The following is a 22,470-nucleotide window of genomic DNA, read 5'->3' as shown; positions in this document are numbered from 1 at the left end:
TTTCATCTTATTCCATGAAAACCTTCTCTTATACATAATTAACAATCGGAAAACAAGCATCCAAACACACATCAATGCTAATGTATATTACATAATATTTAAAATGACCTACTCTACTGTTCAAAGGTTTGGGGTTCAGTAAGATTTCTTTTTGAAAACAATTAATACTTTTATTAAGCAAGGTCCCATTAAATTGATTAAAAGTGACAGTATAAACAGTATAAATGCTGTTCTTTTGAACTTTAGATACATCAAAGAATATTGAAAAAAATGATGGTTTCCACAAAAATATTAACTGTTTTCAACATTGGTAATAATAAGAAATGTTTCTTGAGCAGCAAATCAGCATATTAGAATGATTTCTGAAGGATCATGTGAAACTAAATGATGCTGAAAATTACAGCAATAAATTACATTATAAAATACATTACAACAGAAAACATTTTAAATTGTAATAATAATTCACAATATTACTGTTTTCACTGCATTTTAGATCAAATAAAGGTATATTAATAAACTTTCAAAAACATAAAAAAAAAAATATATATATATATATATATATATATATATATATATATATATATATATATATATATATATATATATATGTAATTAAATTCAAAGGATCAATTTTACCATGTTGATTTGTTTCTAACATAATTTATACATAAAATGTGACCTTGTCCTTTCTGTTCAACCTCATTATATTGTGATATTTAAATAATGGATTGATCTTTGACATCCTATCAAAGGAAGTGACATCATAAAAATGTTTTAAAGTTTCTCTTTTATATTGGTCTCAACAAACTCTATTAAGGGATTTAAAAAAAAAAAAAAATCACACTGCTCAGTTTCTCTAACACTTTAATCTTCCTCGTCTCAGTGGATTAACACAGATTTACCATCATAATGTTCTTATCAATTATTCAGCATGATCAGCACACCTTCATTACATCCTAAATCTTGATATTCCTCTAAGCGCGCATGAGCAAGTTCTTCCCACGAATCATGATATACAGGTCCTCCTGACTTTAGTGGTTTCAATTAATGTTTTGTTAACACTTCTGCTCCATTGGATTTTCTGCATGAGGCACTAAAGCCAGTTTCAGGAGAAGACAGATGTGCTTCCCGCATTGGATTTGTGACACTTATGGGAAGAGTTAGTGTTGGTGCAGAGATGCTTCTTACCTTGCATGGTTATGCTGGAGGGTTCTGGGAAGAGAGGGATGAGGAGGAGGTAGACAAGGTAGACGAAGGACAGTACATTGTACCTGAACAGACATGCTGCGGAGAGAAGATATCAAAACACATATTAGAGTCATCTACAGTTTTTTTGTAAAATCATGCAAAAAGCAAACCTGATGTCATACTGCACCAAACATAAAAACCCCTAAAATAATGCTCACATAGATGAGAATATGTTCACTATAGATTTAGATAGATAGAATGATAAAACGATGATAGATAGAACGAGACAGACAGATAATAGATAGATTGGTTTTCTTCAACATTACATCCTTTATAAGTAAAATTTTGGCTTTATTATTTGTGTCCCCTTCAAAAATTGCTCTTGAGAAATTTTATGTTTATTGTCCCCCCTAACTGTCAGATGAAATTTACGCCCCTGCTTGCGCTGAGAAGAAACCGCTTGAATTCACCGCAGAATTAATAACATCGCTGTGAAATCTTGTAAGAAGCATTTAGGTTAAATTTGTCGCAGAATTCTCTGATAAACCACAGATATCAGATCAAACGGTGCTGCTGTCTGATATTTGATGAATTTAACCTAAATGCTTCTCACAAGATTTCACAGCGATGTTATTAATTCTGCGGTGAATTCAAGTGGTTTCTTCTCAGCGCACATGTAATCTGGAAACCATGAGAAACATTGTGACACTAACAGAAATAACTTGGTCTAATGGTCTAATGTTTTCGAGTGCTTTTAAGTGCTTCACACAACTTTTCCCAGCAATTCAAAGCTTTAAATATTGCCCAGTTATTTTTAATGTGATGTCCAAAACATTATTTGTTCATACTTCATAGTTTGTCCCCTATTTGAAAAACTAAAGGTTTCACGATGTTGGAAAGCAAACACTTATTTAGAAATAAAAAAGAATAAATTACCACTGTAGTAGATGCTGCAGAGAAGCACTTATTGGCTTATTTGCCATTTCCACACCCTAGTATATATTTTTAATATTTATCAATAATAAAAGTTAATAATTAACACTTTTAGTGCCCAGAAAGCTACTAAAAACATATTTAAAGGTGCCCTCGAATGAAAAATTGAATTTATCTTGGCATTGTTAAATAACAAGAGTTCAGTACATGGAAATGACATACAGTGAGTCTCAAACTCCATTGTTTACCTCCTTCTTTATATAAATCTCATTTGTTTAAACGACCTCCGAAGAACAGGCGAATCTCAACATAACACCGACTGTTACGTAACAGTCGGGGTGTACGCCCCCAATATTTGCATATGCCAGCCCACGTTTCCAACATTATAAAAGGCATTAGACAAGGGCAGCCAGTATTAACGTCTGGATCTGTGCACAGCTGAATCATCAGACTAGGTAAGCAAGCAATAACAATAGCGAAAAATGGCAGATGGAGCAATAATAACTGACATGATCCATGATATCATGATATTTTTAGTGATATTTGTGAACTGTCTTTCCAAATGTTTCGTTAGCATGTTGCTAATGTACTGTTAAATGTGGTTAAAGTTACCTATCGTTTATTACTGTATTCACGGAGACAAGAGCCGTCGCTATTTTCATTTTTAAACACTTGCAGTCTGTATAATTCATAAACACAACTTCATTCTTTATAAATCTCTCCAACAGAGTAATATTAGCCGTTAGCCACGGAGCACTATCAAACTCATTCAAAATCAGAAGTAAACAACATGGACAGCAGCCTAATATTCCTGCTGTCTGTATGTGATGTTAATCAAATGACAAAAGACTCACTGCTCTTGACTGAATAGCTTTTCTAACTTAATTAAATTTGATAGATCAATACATATTAATACATAAACACCATGATTTTCTATAAAGCTGCTTTAAAAAAAACTGTATTTAAGAAGCGCTATACAAATAGATTTGACTTGACATATATTGTTAACATTTTATATTTTAATATGAAGACTAAAATGCCTGTGAGAATCCTGTTGAAGTCACAGAGTCTCGTTTACATCCCTTAGTCTCCGTTTGTACATCTGACAAACCGTTCAGTGTGCCACACATGCTGAGACGTTTCCAAAGTTTCCACAGTCTATCTGGTCTGATTCTTTCTTTCCATGAGCTGTGAGGTTTATGCTTCACTGGACAGAAAGACGCTCAGAAGAGTAAATAAAGCTCTTTGTCATGTGAAACTGTTGTGACACGGTTTGATTTTAACAACTAGACTAAAGTAATGGCATTTAAAAATCTCCTCTTCAGCATGAGTTGTTGTTAATCTTGCATGTTTGCCATTTTATGAGCTGATACTGCGAATGTTACACACATTTATTTCACTACCAAACATGGAGCTCAGCTGAAGACCTCATCTGAACCTGACAGCAATTACTTCCTATTCTCTGGTAATGTCAAAATAAAACGCCAAATACAGCAAGAATACGATTACATCACCATTTACAAATGTAAAAACAGCCACAATACCAATTACATTGTTTAAGATTGTTAAGCATCAAATAGATCTCTATTTCTTACTACACAGCCAATATTTAGGAAAGGAAAATCAAGAATGACAATAAAAGGGTGAAGTAAAAGTGCACACATCACGGCCACAGAGATTTTCCACTGCTATCATCAGTAACAAGGGTCTTATATATTAAACCGCATTGGCAAACTTTAGCACAATATGGAAAGGTAATATTAAAAAGAACACTAAAATCCAGTACAAACATAAACAGAATTAATGTTCACATAAAATAAATTTTTTGCCTGAAGGCTCCAAAGAGACCTGCTCCAGTTTGTGCTGAATATGGATAGAAATCGTAGGGAATTTAATGATTCTGTCTCCGATTTAACGATTCCAGCCCCTTAATGATTCCATTAACGAGTGTTTAAGTACTTCTGAGGAAGCACCAAATAATTTATCCTAACTATATGTCATACTTACAGGGACATAATGTTTACATATATTACAAACAGAAAAAAAACAAAAATACTGTTAAGTGCATTTTTGTTCAAAAACAGGAAAAAATGTAAACCTTGAATGCAATGCAAATCATTCTCAATAAAAGCATTTGCCAAAAGCATGTGCGAATAGAAAAAAAGTAAACAGTCATTATTAAAATGAAACACAGCAGCTTTTAACACTTAAAGGGTTAGTTCACCCAAAAATGAAAATTATGTCATTAATGACTCACGCTCATGTTCGTTCCAAACCCGTAAGACCTCCGTTCATCTTCAGAACACAGTTTAAGATATTTTAGATTTAGTCCGAGAGCTTTCTGTCCCTCCATTGAAAATGTATGTACGGTAGACTGTCCATGTCCAGAAAGGTAATAAAAACATCATCAAAGTAGTCCATGTGACATCAGTGGGTCAGTTAGAATTTGTTGAAGCATCGAAAATACATTTTGGTCCAAAAATAACAAAAACTACGACTTTATTCAGCATTGTATTCTCTTCTGGGTCTGTTGTCAATCCAGGTTCATGACTCCGCAGTGACGCTGCTGACGTGTTATCCGGTGCGCCCGAGCTTCGATTACAGTCTGAGGGAGACGCACGCTGTATTCAAGCTATTCTACATTGTTTGTACTTTGGTATTGCTATATTTTTTTAAATTGGTGCATAAGTGTGCATGTCGCGGATGTCCTAATTCGTCAAAAACAACCACGGCGACGTAAAAGTGCATTACCAATGCCGACAGATGAAAGGATTCAATGGAATCAATTCAATGGAATCAATTCAATGGAAAGGATTCCAGAAGAGAATACAATGCTGAATAAAGTCACAGTTTTTGTTATTTTTGGACCAAAATGTATTTTCGATGCTTCAAAAACTTCTAACTGACCCACTGATGTCACATGGACTACTTTGATGATGTTTTTATTACCTTTCTGGACATGGACAGTCTACCGTACATACATTTTCAATGGAGGGACAGAAAGCTCTCGGACTAAATCTAAAATATCTTAAACTGTGTTCGGAAGATGAACGGAGGTCTTACGGGCAGTGTTGGGGGTAACGCATTACAAGTAACTTGAGTTACGTAATCAGATTACTTTTTCAAGTAACTAGTAAAGTAACGCATTACTTTTTCAATTTACAACAAAATATCTAAGTTACTTTTTCAAATGAGTAACGCAAGTTACTTTTTCACATTTATTGACTGACATGTTGTCCCTATGTTGTGAGAAATAAAGTGCAGAGATATTGTGTGCGCTGTGTAAGCATGATGGTTATTGTAGTTCTAGACTAAATGTGAACATGCATTTACTCATCTCACTTGCACAAAAACATTCAGTATTCCTCAAAATGAATAAAAACAGTGAAATGCAATCTCAGAATTTTTGCAAACCTGTAATAATTCACTATATTAAATTACACAAATATACCTTATGTATTTAATCTCAATTATTAACCAATGTCTCTGCTGCTGACCTTCAATATATCTAATTCAGCCATACTAATAAGCAGAAATACTTTAGATTAGATTTAGAAATAAGAACTAGAACTTCCTTCTCCTGTATCCTATTCTTCTTAAATCCAGAACGGCAGCACATCTGAAAGGTTTGTTTGAGCTGCGCCCTCTACTGTACAGGTGTAAATATGCTTTTCCTTCAGCCTGAGGCTTATTGATTTCACTTTTGGTGTGAAAGGGCCTTTTTTGCCAAAAATAGAACTTTTTTGTTGTTATTAAAAAACAAACAAACAAGCAAGCCCAGCCCCGGTGAGAAAAAGTAACGCAAAAGTAAAGTAACGCATTACTTTTCATAAAAAGTAACGAAGTAACGTAATTAGTTACTTTTTTAGGGAGTAACGCAATATTGTAATGCATTACTTTTAAAAGTAACTTTCCCCAACACTGCTTACGGGTGTGGAACGACATGAGTGTGAGTCATTAATGACAGAATTTTCATTTTTGGGTGAACTAACCCTTTAAAGTCCCACTGTAGTCAATAACTTTAACCCTTAACACTCATCTTTGATCACCAAAATGACATATTTAAAAAAAAAAAATCTTAAAATTGCTTGAATGTAACTCTACACCCTTGCTTCATTTAGTATATGCAGATCTATGAATATGCTAATTAGCCCCGCCCCCTTTCACTCACACAAGCTCAGAGATCCACTCGGTCAACTTACTGAGTTAAACGCCGGACAATGGTATCGCTTTTTACACTGTCGGACACGTGACGTAATTAATATGATTAGCCTTTGCTTGACTATGTTATCAAACAGCTAATAATGAGTTGCTAATGTTACACAAACCATGTTCCCGTTCACTATGGCAGAGTCAGATAGCTGCCTTCTAACAATCAGTATCATTACAAACGCTTTGAACAACTCTTTGAGAAAGGCAGTTCATCATAACATCCTAATATACATCATACACCCGCTGTATTGCTAAATCTACCCGATTTTTCATATCAACAGAAAAATATACCAGGATATATTCTCTTGAGACTCCCCTGCCTCAGAGCGGTCATAGTTAACGATATGCTAAAGCCCGCTAAAGTTTGTGACGTAAGAAACACAAGCGATTTCAAATCACGTTTTTGAAACTGACTTTAGATCACTGCAGTTTTAAAGAGAAAATACTCAGCAATGGTGTTTATTTATGAATTTGCACATTGGTTTGTCTTAAAGCATAGACATAAACAACATTAAAACTTGATTAAATAGATATAATAAAATGTATATAATAATTATAATAAAAAGTTGCACAGTATATATAATTAACGATCAGCAATGTGCAACAGAGGTAAAATAATTTGGAGTCTGTTAAAATATTGAGCATTTGACAGAAAAGCCGCTCTGCCATTGGTTCAGGCGGACAGCAGACACACTGGTGCGAGAGAGATAAGTGTAGGATCACTAAACACAGAGATGGAGGCCATTAAACTCAGTCCTATAGATTACAGCACAGACATTCATCCTGTTAATAAAACCTGCAGCACAGTGAATCAGGAGGAAAACACACGGTTAGACACGAGTTTAATCCAGATCACCTCACCAGAGGCCAAAACTCTCAAACATTTTTGAAAAGTTGAAAACATTATGGCAGTGAGTGTTGCACATGCAGGCAAACACCTCTCTGTAAAAATCTAGTTTACAAGAAACCAGGCCAAAATAATCCAACAAGACTAAAGGGGTCCTTCTGATTTCACTTTTTTAACTTTAGTTAGTGTGTAATGTTGCTGTTTGAGCATAAACAACATCTGCAAAGTTACGACGCTCAAAGGTCAATGCAAAGGGAGATATTTTCTTTTACAGAAATCACTTTTTAAGGACTACAACAAACGGCTGGTAGGGACTACTACAAGCTTCTTCCCAGGTTGGTGACATCACTAACCCTAAAATTTACATAAACCCCGCCCCCGAGAACATGCAACAAAGGGGGCGGAGCCATGTTGGGCTGCTTTAGAGAAGAGGAAGAGTTGTTGTAGTAGAGTGTTGTTGACATGCCGTCATTTTACGCCGGACTGCTTCACAAGCGAGGGTCAATTCAACACAAAAGATGAACATGACGGCACATGCTAGTCGATGAGTTGAATCAACTCCACAGCAACTACATAAATTTATCCACTAACCATTCAGAAACGTCCAGTTTCATTGTAAAAGTTGTAACTTTTCCATCTCCATCAGTGTCGACTCCGGTTTGAACAATGTAAGGCTGAACACCGCTACTGACAATCCTCATTTTGGCTGCGTGAGATTCTCCAGCTTTGTTGTTGTTGAGCAACCGAAGCACGAGCTGTTAAAGCTCCGCCCTCTCCTGGAAAGGGGGCGGGAGCAGCAGCTCATTTGCATTTAAAGGGACACACACAAAAACGGCGTGATTTTGCTCACACCCAAATAGGGGCAAACCTGACAAGCTATAATAAATGATCTGTGGGTAATTTTGAGCTGAAACTTCACAGACACAATCTGGGGACACCAGAGACTTATATTACATCTTGTGAAAGGGGCATTATAGGTCCCCTTTAAAGAATAGAGAATGCATCAAATATTGTATTTTTGATGGCACCGGGACTTTTATGGTTCCTTTTCTTTACTAATTTATCACATACAACACTGCACAAACAAACAAAAACATCTAATCAGATATTTAACATGATGCTTCTGACATGGACAGTTAACTTGAGAAGATAATGAAAATGTGGCTAAATCAAAATCACAGCTTAATTCCTTCACAAAGCATCAGTCATGTAATTCCTTTAGATGGAGTAGCAAAACCACACTGACCGCGTTCAAACCATGATCCATCTCAGGAATAATTGATGTTTCTGGAGAACTAAAAGCCAGAAGGGAGCTCGGAGTGACAGCCGGTGAACTACATTTTACATTTTCTGATTTAAACCACAGACGTTTAGGAGAAACACTTCTCCACGATTAATCGTTAAAAGATCGCAATCTCAATTCAAACACCCATGCAATCTTATTTCAAAATGACAGCGATTCTGCAACGTCTATTAAACCTTTGACAAAATTACAGTGAACATTCAAGATCTGCATTTGCCTTGCAGAGCTGATCCAGAGAGAGCAGTTGTCATGTACGTGAAGCTTCACAAACATGCTTTTCAGCCACAGAGTATCATTATTTCTGTGTTAAAATCATTCATATTATCACAGAAGAACTGGGATAAAGTTTATAGCTAGGATATAAACACTGATGTCTATGATAGCAATCAAAATAGAGTAAATCACCTTTTGAAACGTGACGCTTCAAATAAAGATTGTATCAATTACATCATTACACAAGTAGGTGTAATGTGTAAATTTGTCATTGAATCATTCATTCAAAAGATTTGTTCAAAAACACTGATTCATCCAGTAATGAAACAAGTGAAGTCTTTATGAGCAAGTCATTGAACACTCTCAGAAAAAAAGGTACAAAAGCTGCCACGGCACCCTTTTAAAAGCTTTGTACCTTAAAAGGTACATAATAGTACCTAATGGTACATATAGGAACTTTTTAAAAGGTATCCCAGTGACAGCTTCTATACCTTTTTTTCATGATTCATTCAAACCAGGCTTCTAAAAAACAATTAATTCAAATTAATTACATATAGATATTTTTAAAATATACTGTTGTCTATTCAGAATTGTGGGAGAATCGTGGCCTTAAAAAAAAAAAAAATCATGATTCGCAATTTATCATCGCTCAAACATCTCTTGATCTCAGAGACGTTAGTGCTGATGTCCGAACATGAACATTTAGTGTTCCTGTCTGCTCCAGTTGTGTTTTCAGTGGATGACCTTTGCTCAGTACTACTTCAACCGAAAAAATAAAATCATCAAATATTAAAAGTGTTTACGATAATGGGCAGCCGATTCTTCTCCCCTCTGATGCCACATTATTAATTCATGCAGTTAAAACGACTTTCCACCGATTAATGGAGATGCTCCACAGCTTGGCAATTGCGTTTGGAAGAAAAAAGAACGAAAGGTCTTAGGCTGTCAAGAGATACATTATCATCTTATAGAATGGATCTTATCTACCTATAGGAAGAATCCTGCTGAGAGAGTTTGTGTCCGCGCACATGCATGTGTGTGTGTGAATTTTTGAGGGTTAATTATATATAAATAAGAGGACATGTGAATATGGATTAATTGTGGGCAACCACAGATCCGATTAAGAACCTTAAACACAGACTGTAAAGCTTCTAGATTAATTTCATGATGGTAAAAGTGACGGTAAGTGCATCCAACAGCATAAAAAAAACATCAGAAAAAAAGCATAAAACCATTGCGAATAAGATGTTTTCAGTTATTCACACTTCACATTGATCCTTTATTACTGTAATTTCACTGTAAAAAATATGATTTTCTTGCTCAGAATTTTTGACTTGCTTTCCAGTACAAATATCTTAAATTCTTAAATCAAGGGTTTATGCTTAAAACAAGCCAGTGGGTTCAGAAAAATAATCTTGTTTTCCCTTTGAAACAAGAAAAGGTTTATTTTTCTGACCCCACTGGCAGATATTTGTTCTCATAATGAGAATAAACTTAATTTTGATTATTTTTAATATATTTAAAGCAATTTTGCTTCTCAAGTAAATGTATCTTGATTTAAGCTTTTTTAGATATTTGTACCGGAAAACGATGCAAAAATACTGAGTAAGAAAATAATTTTATTCATGCATTTATTATTTTTTGTAATATTAGTAGCATTATTTAGTTCCCCATTTAAAAGTAAATGTTTATTAAAAATAACACTATGCATGAGTCCCATCTGTCAAGAACATAAAACGAGGAATGATTTTTGAAAAGTGATGGGGGACATTTTAGAGCAGGTGTCTAAAAATGAATAATACAATTAGGGGGGGAAATGTGAAAATGTCTAAATAATGATGACAACAAAGGACCCTACACAGGCTTAAATGGAATCAATCTAAATTTTTAAATAAATAAATCAAACAAACATTCCATATGTTTTATGCAGAAGTCAATGGTGTCGAATGTCTCTTTAAAACACTCAGAGGGGTTTCACCGTATTACTCTGTCAATAATCTATGACAACAACTTATTATCAGATACACCCCACAGAACAATTAACCAGCAACAATGAGTAAAACGACAGGAAATTATAGATTAAGTCAAACAGGGATAAATTAGATGGATTAATGATCATTTAGCCTGGTATGTTTTACATTAATGATCAGGCATAAAGATTTGACAAAAAGCCATTACTCTCTTAAAACAAAATGGATGCATGTTATTAACCACATAACTATCGTAAAATGCCATTTTTCTCTTTACGCAGAGCCAAAATCTCACTTTTACATGGGAAATAGACACATAAAGATTTGTTGTCATAAGATCTATATTTCAGTAACTATCAGGTTTTGAGCCAAAATTCTAATTATACAAATGACTGTTTTCGCTAACAGCAGTTTTGTATGTTGGTTTCAAACGCTCCCATAAATAAAGACATTTTATGATCCTCAAAAACTGCAGTTTCATCAACTCATTCATTATATTTTTAGAGCCAAAAACAATGATTTATCACCTTTTAAACATTTTTCTTTCATTGTTTGGTGATTTATAGCCGTATTACTGTTTATGGAAAACCCCTAAATAGCCAACAATAGATTTTAAATGCAGATTTTGTTGTTGAAAATGTCACAGAAGAAAAAAAAAATTGCCAATTAAAAAAATAAACCCTTTTAAAAGTGACAACTAGCCCCAGTCTGTCATATGTGCTTTTCTTAGACAATTTTCATGTACTTGGGCTAAAAAAAATATATATATAAAAAAATAACCCTTACTTTGTATACACAGAGTAGTACTGCAACATTTAAAAAAATAAATAAATTCTACACAGTAAAAAATAATTGTTGGTTTAACTTAAAAAAGTCAGTTAGTTGGTTGCCTTAAAATGTTTAATTCATTGAAATTAAAAATTTGAGTTAATAAAATAAAGGCTATTGATTTAATCAGCAGAAACTCAAAATATTATGTTATCTGAACCACATTAATTAAGTTTATTTGTCAAAAAAAAAATTGTTGTGATAACAAATCATGAACAGTGTTGTCCAACTATTTCAACTTAAAAACTTAAGTTCAGTTGCTGCCTTAAATCAATTTGGCTGTACAAATCATTTCAACTTAAAGTATATGAAACTGACTTAAAAAATCGAGTTGAATCTCATATAACTTATAAAAAAAAGTTGAAACTGCTTAGATTAGTTTGATGAGTTAAAGCAATGTAAAACATATGTTGCCATGGTTTATAGATCAAATAATTTTTTTTTACAGTGAGTCTATTAGTATGAGATTTTATAAATGGAACAAGAGCGGAAAATTAAGAAATGGCATACAATACTAATGATGTACTGCGTTCCTTTCTGCACATTCAAACTTATTTTAACTTCCTCGTTTCCTTTAATTCATAATTTAGCACTTTTTACTCAAATCAAACAGTATTTCACAGATGAAGAGCTGCAGGATCACCCGCACCTGCTGCGTAACGGAGACATTGCGCATCTCCGCATTGAGCTCTAGCCCTAAACCTTCCGAACAGGATCAAATAGTGAAATCAAGAGTTGCTGGAGACACTCACCTGCCGCCAGACACACTGGCAACAGCACTCTGAAGATCAGACCACACACAACCTCAGAAGCCATCGCTCAAATGTGATGGACAAACCGCAGCATCCAGCAGTCAGATGTCCTGGATCCGGGACAGGACGGCATCCTTCGAGCACCCTTACTCTGGATCCTCCATGCGTCCTCGTGTCCCAGTGGACACGAGGTGGAAACTTCCAGTTGAGGACTCCTTTTGTACAAATAAAACGCGTTAAAAGTGCTTTCTCGAGTGGGTGAAAGTGATTCGCCTAACTCATGCTGACATGACGATGTGTTTTGTCAACGCAAAGTCCTGGTCTTCTCGGAGCGCGCAACGGTCACGCGGCTCTCCAGCGGCGCGTCTGCGCTTGTACGCGCACGGGATGCGTCCGAAAAACGCGTGTATCCTGGGGGGAAATCACTTCGTATCCTGTGGCGCTGGTTATAGTTCTCTAAGATCATAAACTGTTATTTAATCGCCCCAGAGTCACTTTTACGCGCTCATATTGAAGGTGGGCAGGTTGACTTCCTCACTTCCATCTCCACACAGCTGCTCTGAAAGCCACAGGCATTCCGGTCAAAGACAAACGCCCGTTCATAAGTGATCCTGCAGGGATCCAATGAGAGGCCGCGGGAGGAGGGTCCTGTGGCCCCTGCGGGACGCTCCATTTGATTGCTGTTTTACTAGGAACTCATCATCATTACAAAGGGGCTTCTAGAAAAGATCTTATCACGGTCATGCAGTCTTTTTTAGCTGACTAAGTCCACTAGGATATAATATGAGCCTGTCGAATATATGGATTGATAGCACCTATACAGTAGTGGCCAAAAGTGATGTCCAGAGGGAATATTTGTTTTTTGTTTTTTTATGACCTTACAAGTTCGATTAACCCATTGAAAATATTAGGAAAATGTTTTATATTTTTAAAAATGTTAAATATGAAGGAAGAACAAAACACTAAACTTGGTCAATGTATTTATCTGACAAAATATTTGGTTTATTTTTTGCACAAAAAAAAAATTAATTAAAAATGCATATATAGCTGACAGGAAAAAGCATATATTGACTACAACTATACTTCGTTGGTTCTCTCGTTTTTGCATTTTTATAATTTCACATGGTTAAAAAAGTTAAATAGAAGTGACAGGAGGGGAAAAATACTAAACTTTAGGAGCAAAAGGTTTCATTTATTTTATACTTCAGTGTTTACAACTCCTGTTCCAAAAAAAAAAAAATTATGAAGCAACTGTTTTCAACATTGATAGTAAGAAATGTTGCAAATCTGCACATTAGAATGATTTCTGAAGGATCATGTGACACTGAAGACTGGAGTAATGATGCTGAAAATACAGCTTTGTATGGCAAATATGGCAAAGTCAGAGAGTATAATTTAAAAGAAGCATGATTTCGGAAAACTGAATGACAATATAAAGAAGGAACATTTTAGATTGTGTTCTGTTTCTACAGTAGATCACTAATCAAGAAAATAATGGACTAGCAGACTAAATAACAATTGAAGTCTCACTTTTGAACAATTACATGCTCTTAATGGCATTGTAAAACCATCATAAAACATTTGCAAAAAAATATTCATAAATCATAAATTAATTGTATTAATCATAATCACATCAGACGAGTTGATAGTTGCTTTAAGAAACATTTTTCTTTTTTCTGTTGGCTGCTTCCCTCTAGTCTTTTAACACTGTACTAATTATCCCTGTTGGTTTTTTTAACCAAAGAACTAGCAAAGCAGCTTTCTTTTGCACCTAGTTTGGGTTGGATTCCCCTGATGTCTATTCCACCAGAGATGACCAACTATTAACAGTATTGGAGTTAATGCATTACAAGTAACACGAGTTACATAATCACTTTTTTTCAAGTAACGTAACGCATTACTTTTAAACTTACAACAAAATATCGTGAGTTATTTTTTCTAGCACAAGTTTTCCCATGCATTGACTGACAGCTCTCCTGTCCCCATGTTGAGAGAAATCATGAGTAAGTGCAGAGGTGCTGTGTGAACGCAATGGTTATTCTAGACTCAGTATGCATTTACTCATCTCACTTGCACAACAGATTCAGTATTCCTCAAAATGAATAAAAACAGTGAAATGCAAACTATTAAGCAAACCTGCAATAATTAAATGTTAAATTAATTCAGTTCAATTCTAGTTTATTGTATAGTGCTTTTCACAATACATATAGTTTCAAAGCATGTTTTACATAAAATGCATGCGTTTACATTAAAATTCAGTGTTATCAGAGAGTCCAAGTAACGTATTTCAGAAATGTACATATACAAGTCACACAGTTAACTAACATAATGTGTTAATTTTAGGTAGAAACAATGAGCTCATTTTAAGCAATAATTACATGTTGTGATTACAATATATCGAAAATTTAGCATAGATGCCTGTTGATTCAGAGTTCGCGTCATCTAAAGTCCTCGCAGGAGTTGGAGTCCTCTTGAGTCATCTCTTCACAGGTGTTGAGGCATCTGAAGTCTTCATAAGAGGCATCCCGAGATAAAACAGAAAAGCAAATGGAGAATAATTAGCACAGCTGCTGTTCATAACATTAAGCAAAGATAATCATGTGCATTTGATCGGATAAACTGGACTACAAGGTTATGAGATGCATTATGTGAATGCTTGGCTAAAGAGATGCGTCTTTAATCTAGACAAACTGGGTGAGTGAGTCTGAGCCCTGAACATTATCAGGAAGGTGAAAATATTCTCCCTCCTTTAGTGGACTTGGATATCCTAGGTACAACCAAAAATATATAATATAACATATTTTCTTGACCTAATAAGAACCCTAGCAGCTGCATTTTGGACTACCTGTAGCTTGTTTATTGAGGATGCAGGAAACCAGCTAGTAATGCATTACAGTAATCTAATCTAGACGTCATGAATGCATGAACTAACTTTTCTGCATCAGAAACAGAGAGCGATGTTTCTGAGGTGGAAGAAGGCTGTTTTTGTAACAAATGAAATATGATTTTCGAAAGACAAGTTGCTGTCTAAAATAACATCCAGGTCTTTAATTGTAGAGGATGGAGTAACAGTACATCCTTCTAAATGCAAATTGTAGTCTAAGAGATTCTGTGTGCAGGTTTTTGGTCCAATAAGTAATATCTCAGTCTTATCTGAATTTAGAAGAAAATTGCAGGTCATCCAATATTTTATATATTTAACACACTCTGTCAACTTGGATAATTTATATCTGGTTGTGATGAAACATATAACTGGGTATCATTGGCATAACAATGGAAACTAATTCCATGTATTCTTATAATATTACCAAGCGCTAGCATATATATTTAAAATAACAGAGGGCCTAACACAGATCCTTGCGGCACTCCATAAGGCGTTATCTTAGATCTTTCTCCGTTTAGATAGACAAAATGGTAATGGTCTGAGACTTACTTTTTTTTTTTTTTTTTTTACTTATTTTTGTGATCTATAGTGTCGAACACAGCACTGAGATCAAGTAAAACTAGTATTTAAATACAGCTTTGCTCAGAAACTAAAAGTAAGTTCTTTTTATTTTTAACAAGCACAGTTTCTGTGATATGATGAGGTCTGAATTATTGGCACCCTTGGTAAATATGATCAAAGATGGCTGTAAAAATAAATCTGCATTGTTTATCATTTTGATTTTTAATTCATAAAATTCGCAAAAATCTAACCTTTCATTGAAGGAAAAGAATTGAAAGGGCAAAATCACACTATGAAATAAATGTTTTTCTCCAAAACAAGTTGGCCACAATTATTGGCACCCCTAGAATTTTTTATGAGTAGAATATGTCTGAAGTATATTCCCATTCATATTTACATTTTTTAGCTCACCAGGGTGATCGTGAACATGAAATTATCCAGCCATGACTTCCTGTTCCACAGGAGTACAAACATGAGGAAACACAAATGCCAAATTCCCTTAATCATTCATCACAATGAGTAAAACCTGGTATGCAGCAGAAGATTGTTGAGCTTCACAAAATACAAAGTGGCTGTAAGAAAATAGCTAAAGCATTGAAAATCCCCCATTTCCACTATCAGGGCAATAATTAAGGGTGGTCTCGTTTTTGAAATAAGAAAAGTTTGAGTGGCCAAAGACTCTCCAAGGATCACAGCTGGAGAATTGCAGAGATTAGTTGAGTCTTGAGTCTCAGAAATCCTAAAAAAAATGATCAAACAGCACCTACATCCCCACAAGATATTCAGGAGGGTTTCAAGAAAAATCCTCTGCTCTCAACCAGAAACAAACTCAGATGGTCAGATGAAACTAAAAAAATAGCTTTTTGGAAGCAAACCCACCAGATGGGTTTGGTGCACACATGGATAAAAAGTACCCCATGCCCACAGTTAAATATACTGCTGGATCTTTAATGTTGTGGGCCTGTTTTTCTGCTGGAAGTCCTGGACATCTTGTTCAGATTCATGGTATCATGGATTCTATCAAATACCAACAGATAAAAAATCAAAACCTGACCACTTCTGCTAGAAATCCAATAATAGGCCGTGATTGGATCTTCAATCAGGACAATGATCCAAAACAAACATCAAAACCAACACAAAAATTTGTCACTGAGCACAAAATGAAGCTTCTGCCATGACCGTCCCAGTCCCCTGAGCTGAACCCTAAAGAAAATGAGTGGAGTGAACTGATGAGAAGAAGCACCAACATGGAGCTGGAATCTGAAGGATCTGGAGAGATTCTGCATGAAGGAATGATCTCTGATCTCTGGTCAGGTGTTCTCCAAACTCATCAGGCATTATAGGAGAAGACCCAGAGCTGTTATTTTGGCAAAAGGAGGTTGCAAAAAGTATTGAATAAAAGGGTGCCAATAATTGTGGCCAATGTGTTATTTCAAATTTTCCCCCCACTTTCAATTCTTTTTCTTCAATGAAAGGTTGCTAATTTTATGAATTAAAGATCAAAAGGATAACAATGCAGATTTATTTTTACAGTCGTCTTTGATCATATTTACCAAGGGTGCCAATAATTCTGACCACAAATGTATATACTATATATATATATATATATATATACACACACACACACACAATTCATTTGGATCTAGCTGTGGTTTCTTAATGAAAGGCTTAATAACTGCCAGCTTGAATGGTCTGGGACATGACCTAAAGAGATAAAGACGCGTTAATAATATTGAGAAGCTTTTCTGCTACAGGTAACAACTCTTCCAGTGGTTTACTGGGTATTGGATCTAATAAACATGTTGTTGGTTTAGTTTATTTAGCTGTTCCTGTCCTATAGTTGTAAAGCACTACAATTGTTCTTGAGGGGCAAAAATTGAGGCTGAAGCATAAAATGCTGCAAAAAGTTGTACATTTACAATTGTATTTCTGATGCTTTCGATTTTCTCAGTGAAGAAATTCAATTCATTCAAGTCATTACTACTAAACTTTAATGGAATATTCAGTTCAGGTGATGTCTGTTGTTAATCTAGCCACTGAACTAAACTAAAATCTTGGATTGGTTTGGTTATTTTTTTTGAGTTTGAGGAGATGCTCGGCCCTGGCTACTTTTAGAGCCTTTTTTATAGTGGGACATACTGTCTTTCCACAAGATTCTAAAGACCTCTAGATTAGTTCGTTTCCATTTACGCATTAGATCACGAGTTTCTCTCTTGATTTACACAATTATACTTTAAACTAAAACTAATCCTTTAAGATAAACATCACATTTGCGTTTCATTTTGTTAGTGTTGAACTGTCTTCTTCTGCAATGCAGAATGGCAGCACAGCTGAAATGTTTGTTTGAGCTGCGCTCTCTAATGTATAGATGTGAATTTGCATTTCCTTCAACCTGAGGCTTCCCTTTTGGTGCGAAAGGGCTTTTACATTTGCCAAAATAAAACTTTTTTTGTTATTAAAAAACAAGCAAGAAAGCCCAGCGCTGATGAGAAAAAAATAACATATACTTTGCATAAAAAGTAACTAAGTAATGCATTAAGTTACTTTTTTTGGTAGTAAAGCATTATTGCAATGCATTACTTTTAAACGTAACTTTCTCCAAAACCGACTGTTAAAGCTGTGCCAAACAACCCTGCTGTTCCCTCCCCATGCAAGCTGGCAGTCAGTACATGATCTAATGCTGCAGGTGAGGCATCAATAATCCATTTGTCTGACATTGTGTTTGTTCATTAATGGTGTTGATTATAGGAGATCTGAGAGCAGGTCTCTTATGCTCTTTAAAAACTGTACATCAACTCAGGATGGCAGCCTCAGGATGGCATCAAAATTTTAACACAAAGCACTTACACCGGATCAAACTTCCTGGATGTTTAATTCCTTGGCTCTCATAAGTAGCTAATAATAGAATAATGTCTATAATCCATATATACTTAGTGGTCTGCAAACACATTTATTAGCCTTTACATAAACACATGCACAGATGAACATTTAGAGATGAAATATTAGGCCGAAATATTTAAACCAGCAGTACCTTCATGTTGAAGCACACAAGACGATGAAGCAAACACTATGAGCTGGTTTTGCAATGTTTTTTGTGGAAAAACCTCAGTGTTTTGTACTCCTGGACTGTGTGTTCAAGAAATCGTGCCTTCATTATGGGGTATAATAAAGAAACATAAAATTGAGTCACTTTTTAATTCAGAGTGAATGATAATCTTGTGTATTGGCAAATATAAAAGTGCTTACTTGTAAAAGGTCTTCTTGTTAAACTGAATCCATTTGATGTCGATGTTAAACATTACATAATATTTAACATTAGATAAATGTGCATTCATAAGGGTCAAAAGTTTTTTAGTAGTTTTTATCTAGAACAACTTTTGGGTAGAGTTCTTGTGTTGCAAAATGGTTCCTTGGAAATTAATTTTCATGGGTTTTTATTACAGGTTCTTCAGATCAGAAAAAAAAAAATTTGTAAAAAAAAAAAAAGGTTCTTCACAGACAAACCTGTTTGGTCCTAGTTTAATTGCATCATTTATTTTTGTATGTTCAAATATTAAATTATGAATATTGTTCAAAAGTTGTTCAAAAAACATCTTTCATACTCATCACAGTTGCATATTGCAAGTTATAAATTCTGAATGATGAAATAAAGTTGCAATTATGAGAAAAAAAAAAAAGAGTCAAAATTGTGAGATAAAATCACAATTACATTTTTGTTTTTGTTTTGTTTTGTTTCATTTTCCATAGTTTTGCCATCAGGAATAAATTACACTTTACAATATATTCAAATAGAAAACAGGTATTTTATTAATAGCACAGAAATAATATTTGACAAATTACTGTTTATACTGTATTATATTTGATCAAAAATACAGTAAAATTGCAAAATATTACTACACTCTAAAAAATGCTGGGTTAAAAACAACCCAAGTTGGGTTGAAAATGGACAAACCCAGCGGTTGGGTTAAATGTTTGCCCATCCTGCTGGGTAGTTTTATTTAAACCAACTATTGTTTAAAAATTGCTATATGGTTAGCTTAAAATGAACCCAAAATAGTTGGGAAATTAAAAACCAGATGCAATTAGAGGCAACAATAATAGACAAAAGGTGAATGATTATTAATAAGCTTTAATATTTGATTAATATAAATTTAATAGTTTAATAGTTTATTAATATACATTTATTAATAAGCAATTTAATAAATGTTTATTGTTTAATAATTATTCATTGAACATTAATAAATGTTCATTTCCAACATACTTTGGGTTAATTTTAATTAAGCAATACAGTAATTTTTAAACAACAGTTGAGTTAAATAAAACTACCCAGCAGGTTGGGCAAACATTTAACCCTACCGCTGGGTTAAAACAACCCAATTGCTGGGTTTGTACATTTTCAACCCAACTTGGGTTGTTTTAACCCAGCATTTTTTAGAGTGTACTATTTTAAATAACAATTGTAATATACACCACTCATGCATAACATTATGACCACCTTCCTAATATTGTGTTGGTCCACCTTTTGGTGCCAAAACAGCCCTGACCCGTGGAGGCATGGACTCCTCTAGACCCCTGAAGGTGTGCTGTGGTATCTGGACCAAGATGTTAGCAGCAGATCCTTTAAGTCCTGTAAGTTGTGAGGTGGAGCCTCCATGGATCGGACTTGTTTGTTCAGCACATCCCACAGATGCTCCATTGGATTGAGATCTGGGGAATTTGGAGGCCAAGTCAACACCTCAAACTCGTTGTTGTGCCCCTCAATCCATTCCTGAACCATTTTTGCTTTGTGTCAGGACCATTATCCTGCTGAAAGAGGACACAGCCACCAGAGAATACCGTTTCCATGAAAGGGTGTACATGGTCTGCAACAATGCTTAAGTAGGTGGTACATGTCAAAGTAACATGCACATGGATGGCAGGACCCAAGATTTCAAAGCAGAACATTGTCCAAAGCATCACACTGCCTCCACCGGCTTGCCTTCTTCCCAAAGTGCATCCTGGTGCCATGTGTTCCCCAGGTAACCGGCGCACACGCACCCGGACATCCACGTGATGTAAAAGAAAACATGATTCATCAGACCAGGACACAATTCTGATGCTCACATGTTGGTGCTTTCGGCGGTGGACAGGGGTCAGCATGGGCACTGATTGGTCTGTGGTTATGCAGCCCCATACGCAACCAGAGCTGGATCAATTACTTATGAATTGTAATCAATTACTTATTACAAATTACATGACAACATTTTTAATCAGTAATATAATCTCTTAGATTACACATTTTTGGTAACGTAATCTGACTACTTTTGGATTACATTTAGATTACTTTTGTGCTAACCCTTATTTGATGTCACATATATTGTAGGATAATCTTGTATTTTGACAGATACAAAGAAAAAATATATTTTATTCACCAACAAGAACGTCAACAGATTCTTTTTAAATTGCAACATATGGACAGTTAATACTTCAAAATACTAACACTAAAGTACCTGTTAGTGTTTGCTGAAAGTAACACTGAATAAAACAAAATCACGTCTTATGATTTTAAAACATATTTACTTAAAATTAAGTATATTTAGAAAACAGCAATATTACAAAAACAAATATTGAAAAACGTGAAATTCACAGCTATATCACTGCTACATCAAATGATTCATCTATATTTCATATATTATTATTATTATATTATTATTATTTCATATATATATATATATATATCATCCATATTTCCCCCTCACCACCCGAAAAAATTATTATGAAAAAAAAATAAACGTTAAAAAAATGAAAAATTAGGAGAATCAATGGATTGTGAACAACTTACTGCCATTGTGTAAATAATATGTAATCATGTAATCCATAAAAATTAACTGTAGTCTAATTTTAAAAAGTAGTTTACTCTAATTACAAGTACTTGATTTTTGGAATCTGATTAATCCAGATTACATGTAATCCGTTACTACCCAGCTCTGTACACAACAAACTGATGCACTGTGTATTCTGACACCTTTCTATCAGAACCAGCATTAACTTCTTGAGCAATTTGAGCTACAGCAGCTCATCTGTTGGATCGGACCACACGGACCAGCCTTCACTCATCAATGAGCCTTTGCCGCCCATGACCCTGTCGCCGGTTCATCACTGTTCCTTCCTTGGAGCACTTTTGATAGATACTGACCACTGCAGACCGGGAACACCCCACCCGTCAAGCCATCACAATTTGGCACTTGTCAAACTCGCTGCAGTCCTTACTTTTGCCCATTTTTCCTGCTTACACATCCACTTTGAGGACAAAATGTTCACTTGCTGCCTGATATATCCACCCACTAACAGGTGCTGTGATGAAGAGATGAAAAATATAAATATTAAAATATAATTTAAAATATAAATGTTAAAATATAATTTATTCCTGTGATCAAAGCTGAATTTTCAGCATCATTACTGCACTACTGCATTCAGTGTCACATGATCCTTCAGAAATCATTCTAATATGCTGATTTGCTGCTCAAGAAACATTTCTGATTATTATGTTGTGCTGCTTCATATTTTTGTGGAAACTGCAATGCGTTTTTTCAGGATTCACTGATGAATAGAAAGTTCAAAAGAACAGCAATTATTTGAAATAGAATCTTTTGTGACATTATAAATGTCTTTACTGTCACTTTTGATCAATTTAATGCATCCTTGCTCAATAAAAGTATTAATTTCTTAACCCCAAATATGCATCAAAGCTTCATGAAATTTTCAACATATTTTAAAGGGTTAGTTCACCCCAAAATGAA

At 34.8% G+C, this 22,470-nt stretch overlaps 1 protein-coding gene across 7 annotated transcripts in view; it reads right to left on the bottom strand.

The window, feature by feature from the left end:
• Nucleotides 1-22,470, bottom strand: part of LOC125250405 (piezo-type mechanosensitive ion channel component 2) — a 131,918-nt gene that overhangs the window by 103,200 nt on the left and 6,248 nt on the right. For 5 of the 7 annotated variants that reach the window (XM_048162964.1, XM_048162969.1, XM_048162966.1 and 2 more), the window contains exons 1-2: nt 12,247-12,869; nt 1,189-1,284 (exon numbers count right to left, since the gene is read on the bottom strand). In XM_048162964.1, coding sequence (XP_048018921.1) covers nt 1,189-1,284; nt 12,247-12,310 — 160 coding nt within the window. In that variant the 5' untranslated portion in view covers nt 12,311-12,869. Of the gene's footprint in view, nt 1-1,188; nt 1,285-12,246; nt 12,871-22,470 lie in introns of those variants that run through there. The other 2 variants (XM_048162965.1, XM_048162970.1) reach the window with 2 other exon arrangements.

This window comes from Megalobrama amblycephala, linkage group LG17 (genome assembly GCF_018812025.1).
Source record: "Megalobrama amblycephala isolate DHTTF-2021 linkage group LG17, ASM1881202v1, whole genome shotgun sequence".
In the NCBI taxonomy this organism is placed as follows: Eukaryota; Metazoa; Chordata; class Actinopteri; order Cypriniformes; family Xenocyprididae; genus Megalobrama; species Megalobrama amblycephala.
This window is presented reverse-complemented; position numbering and strand designations above follow the sequence as displayed.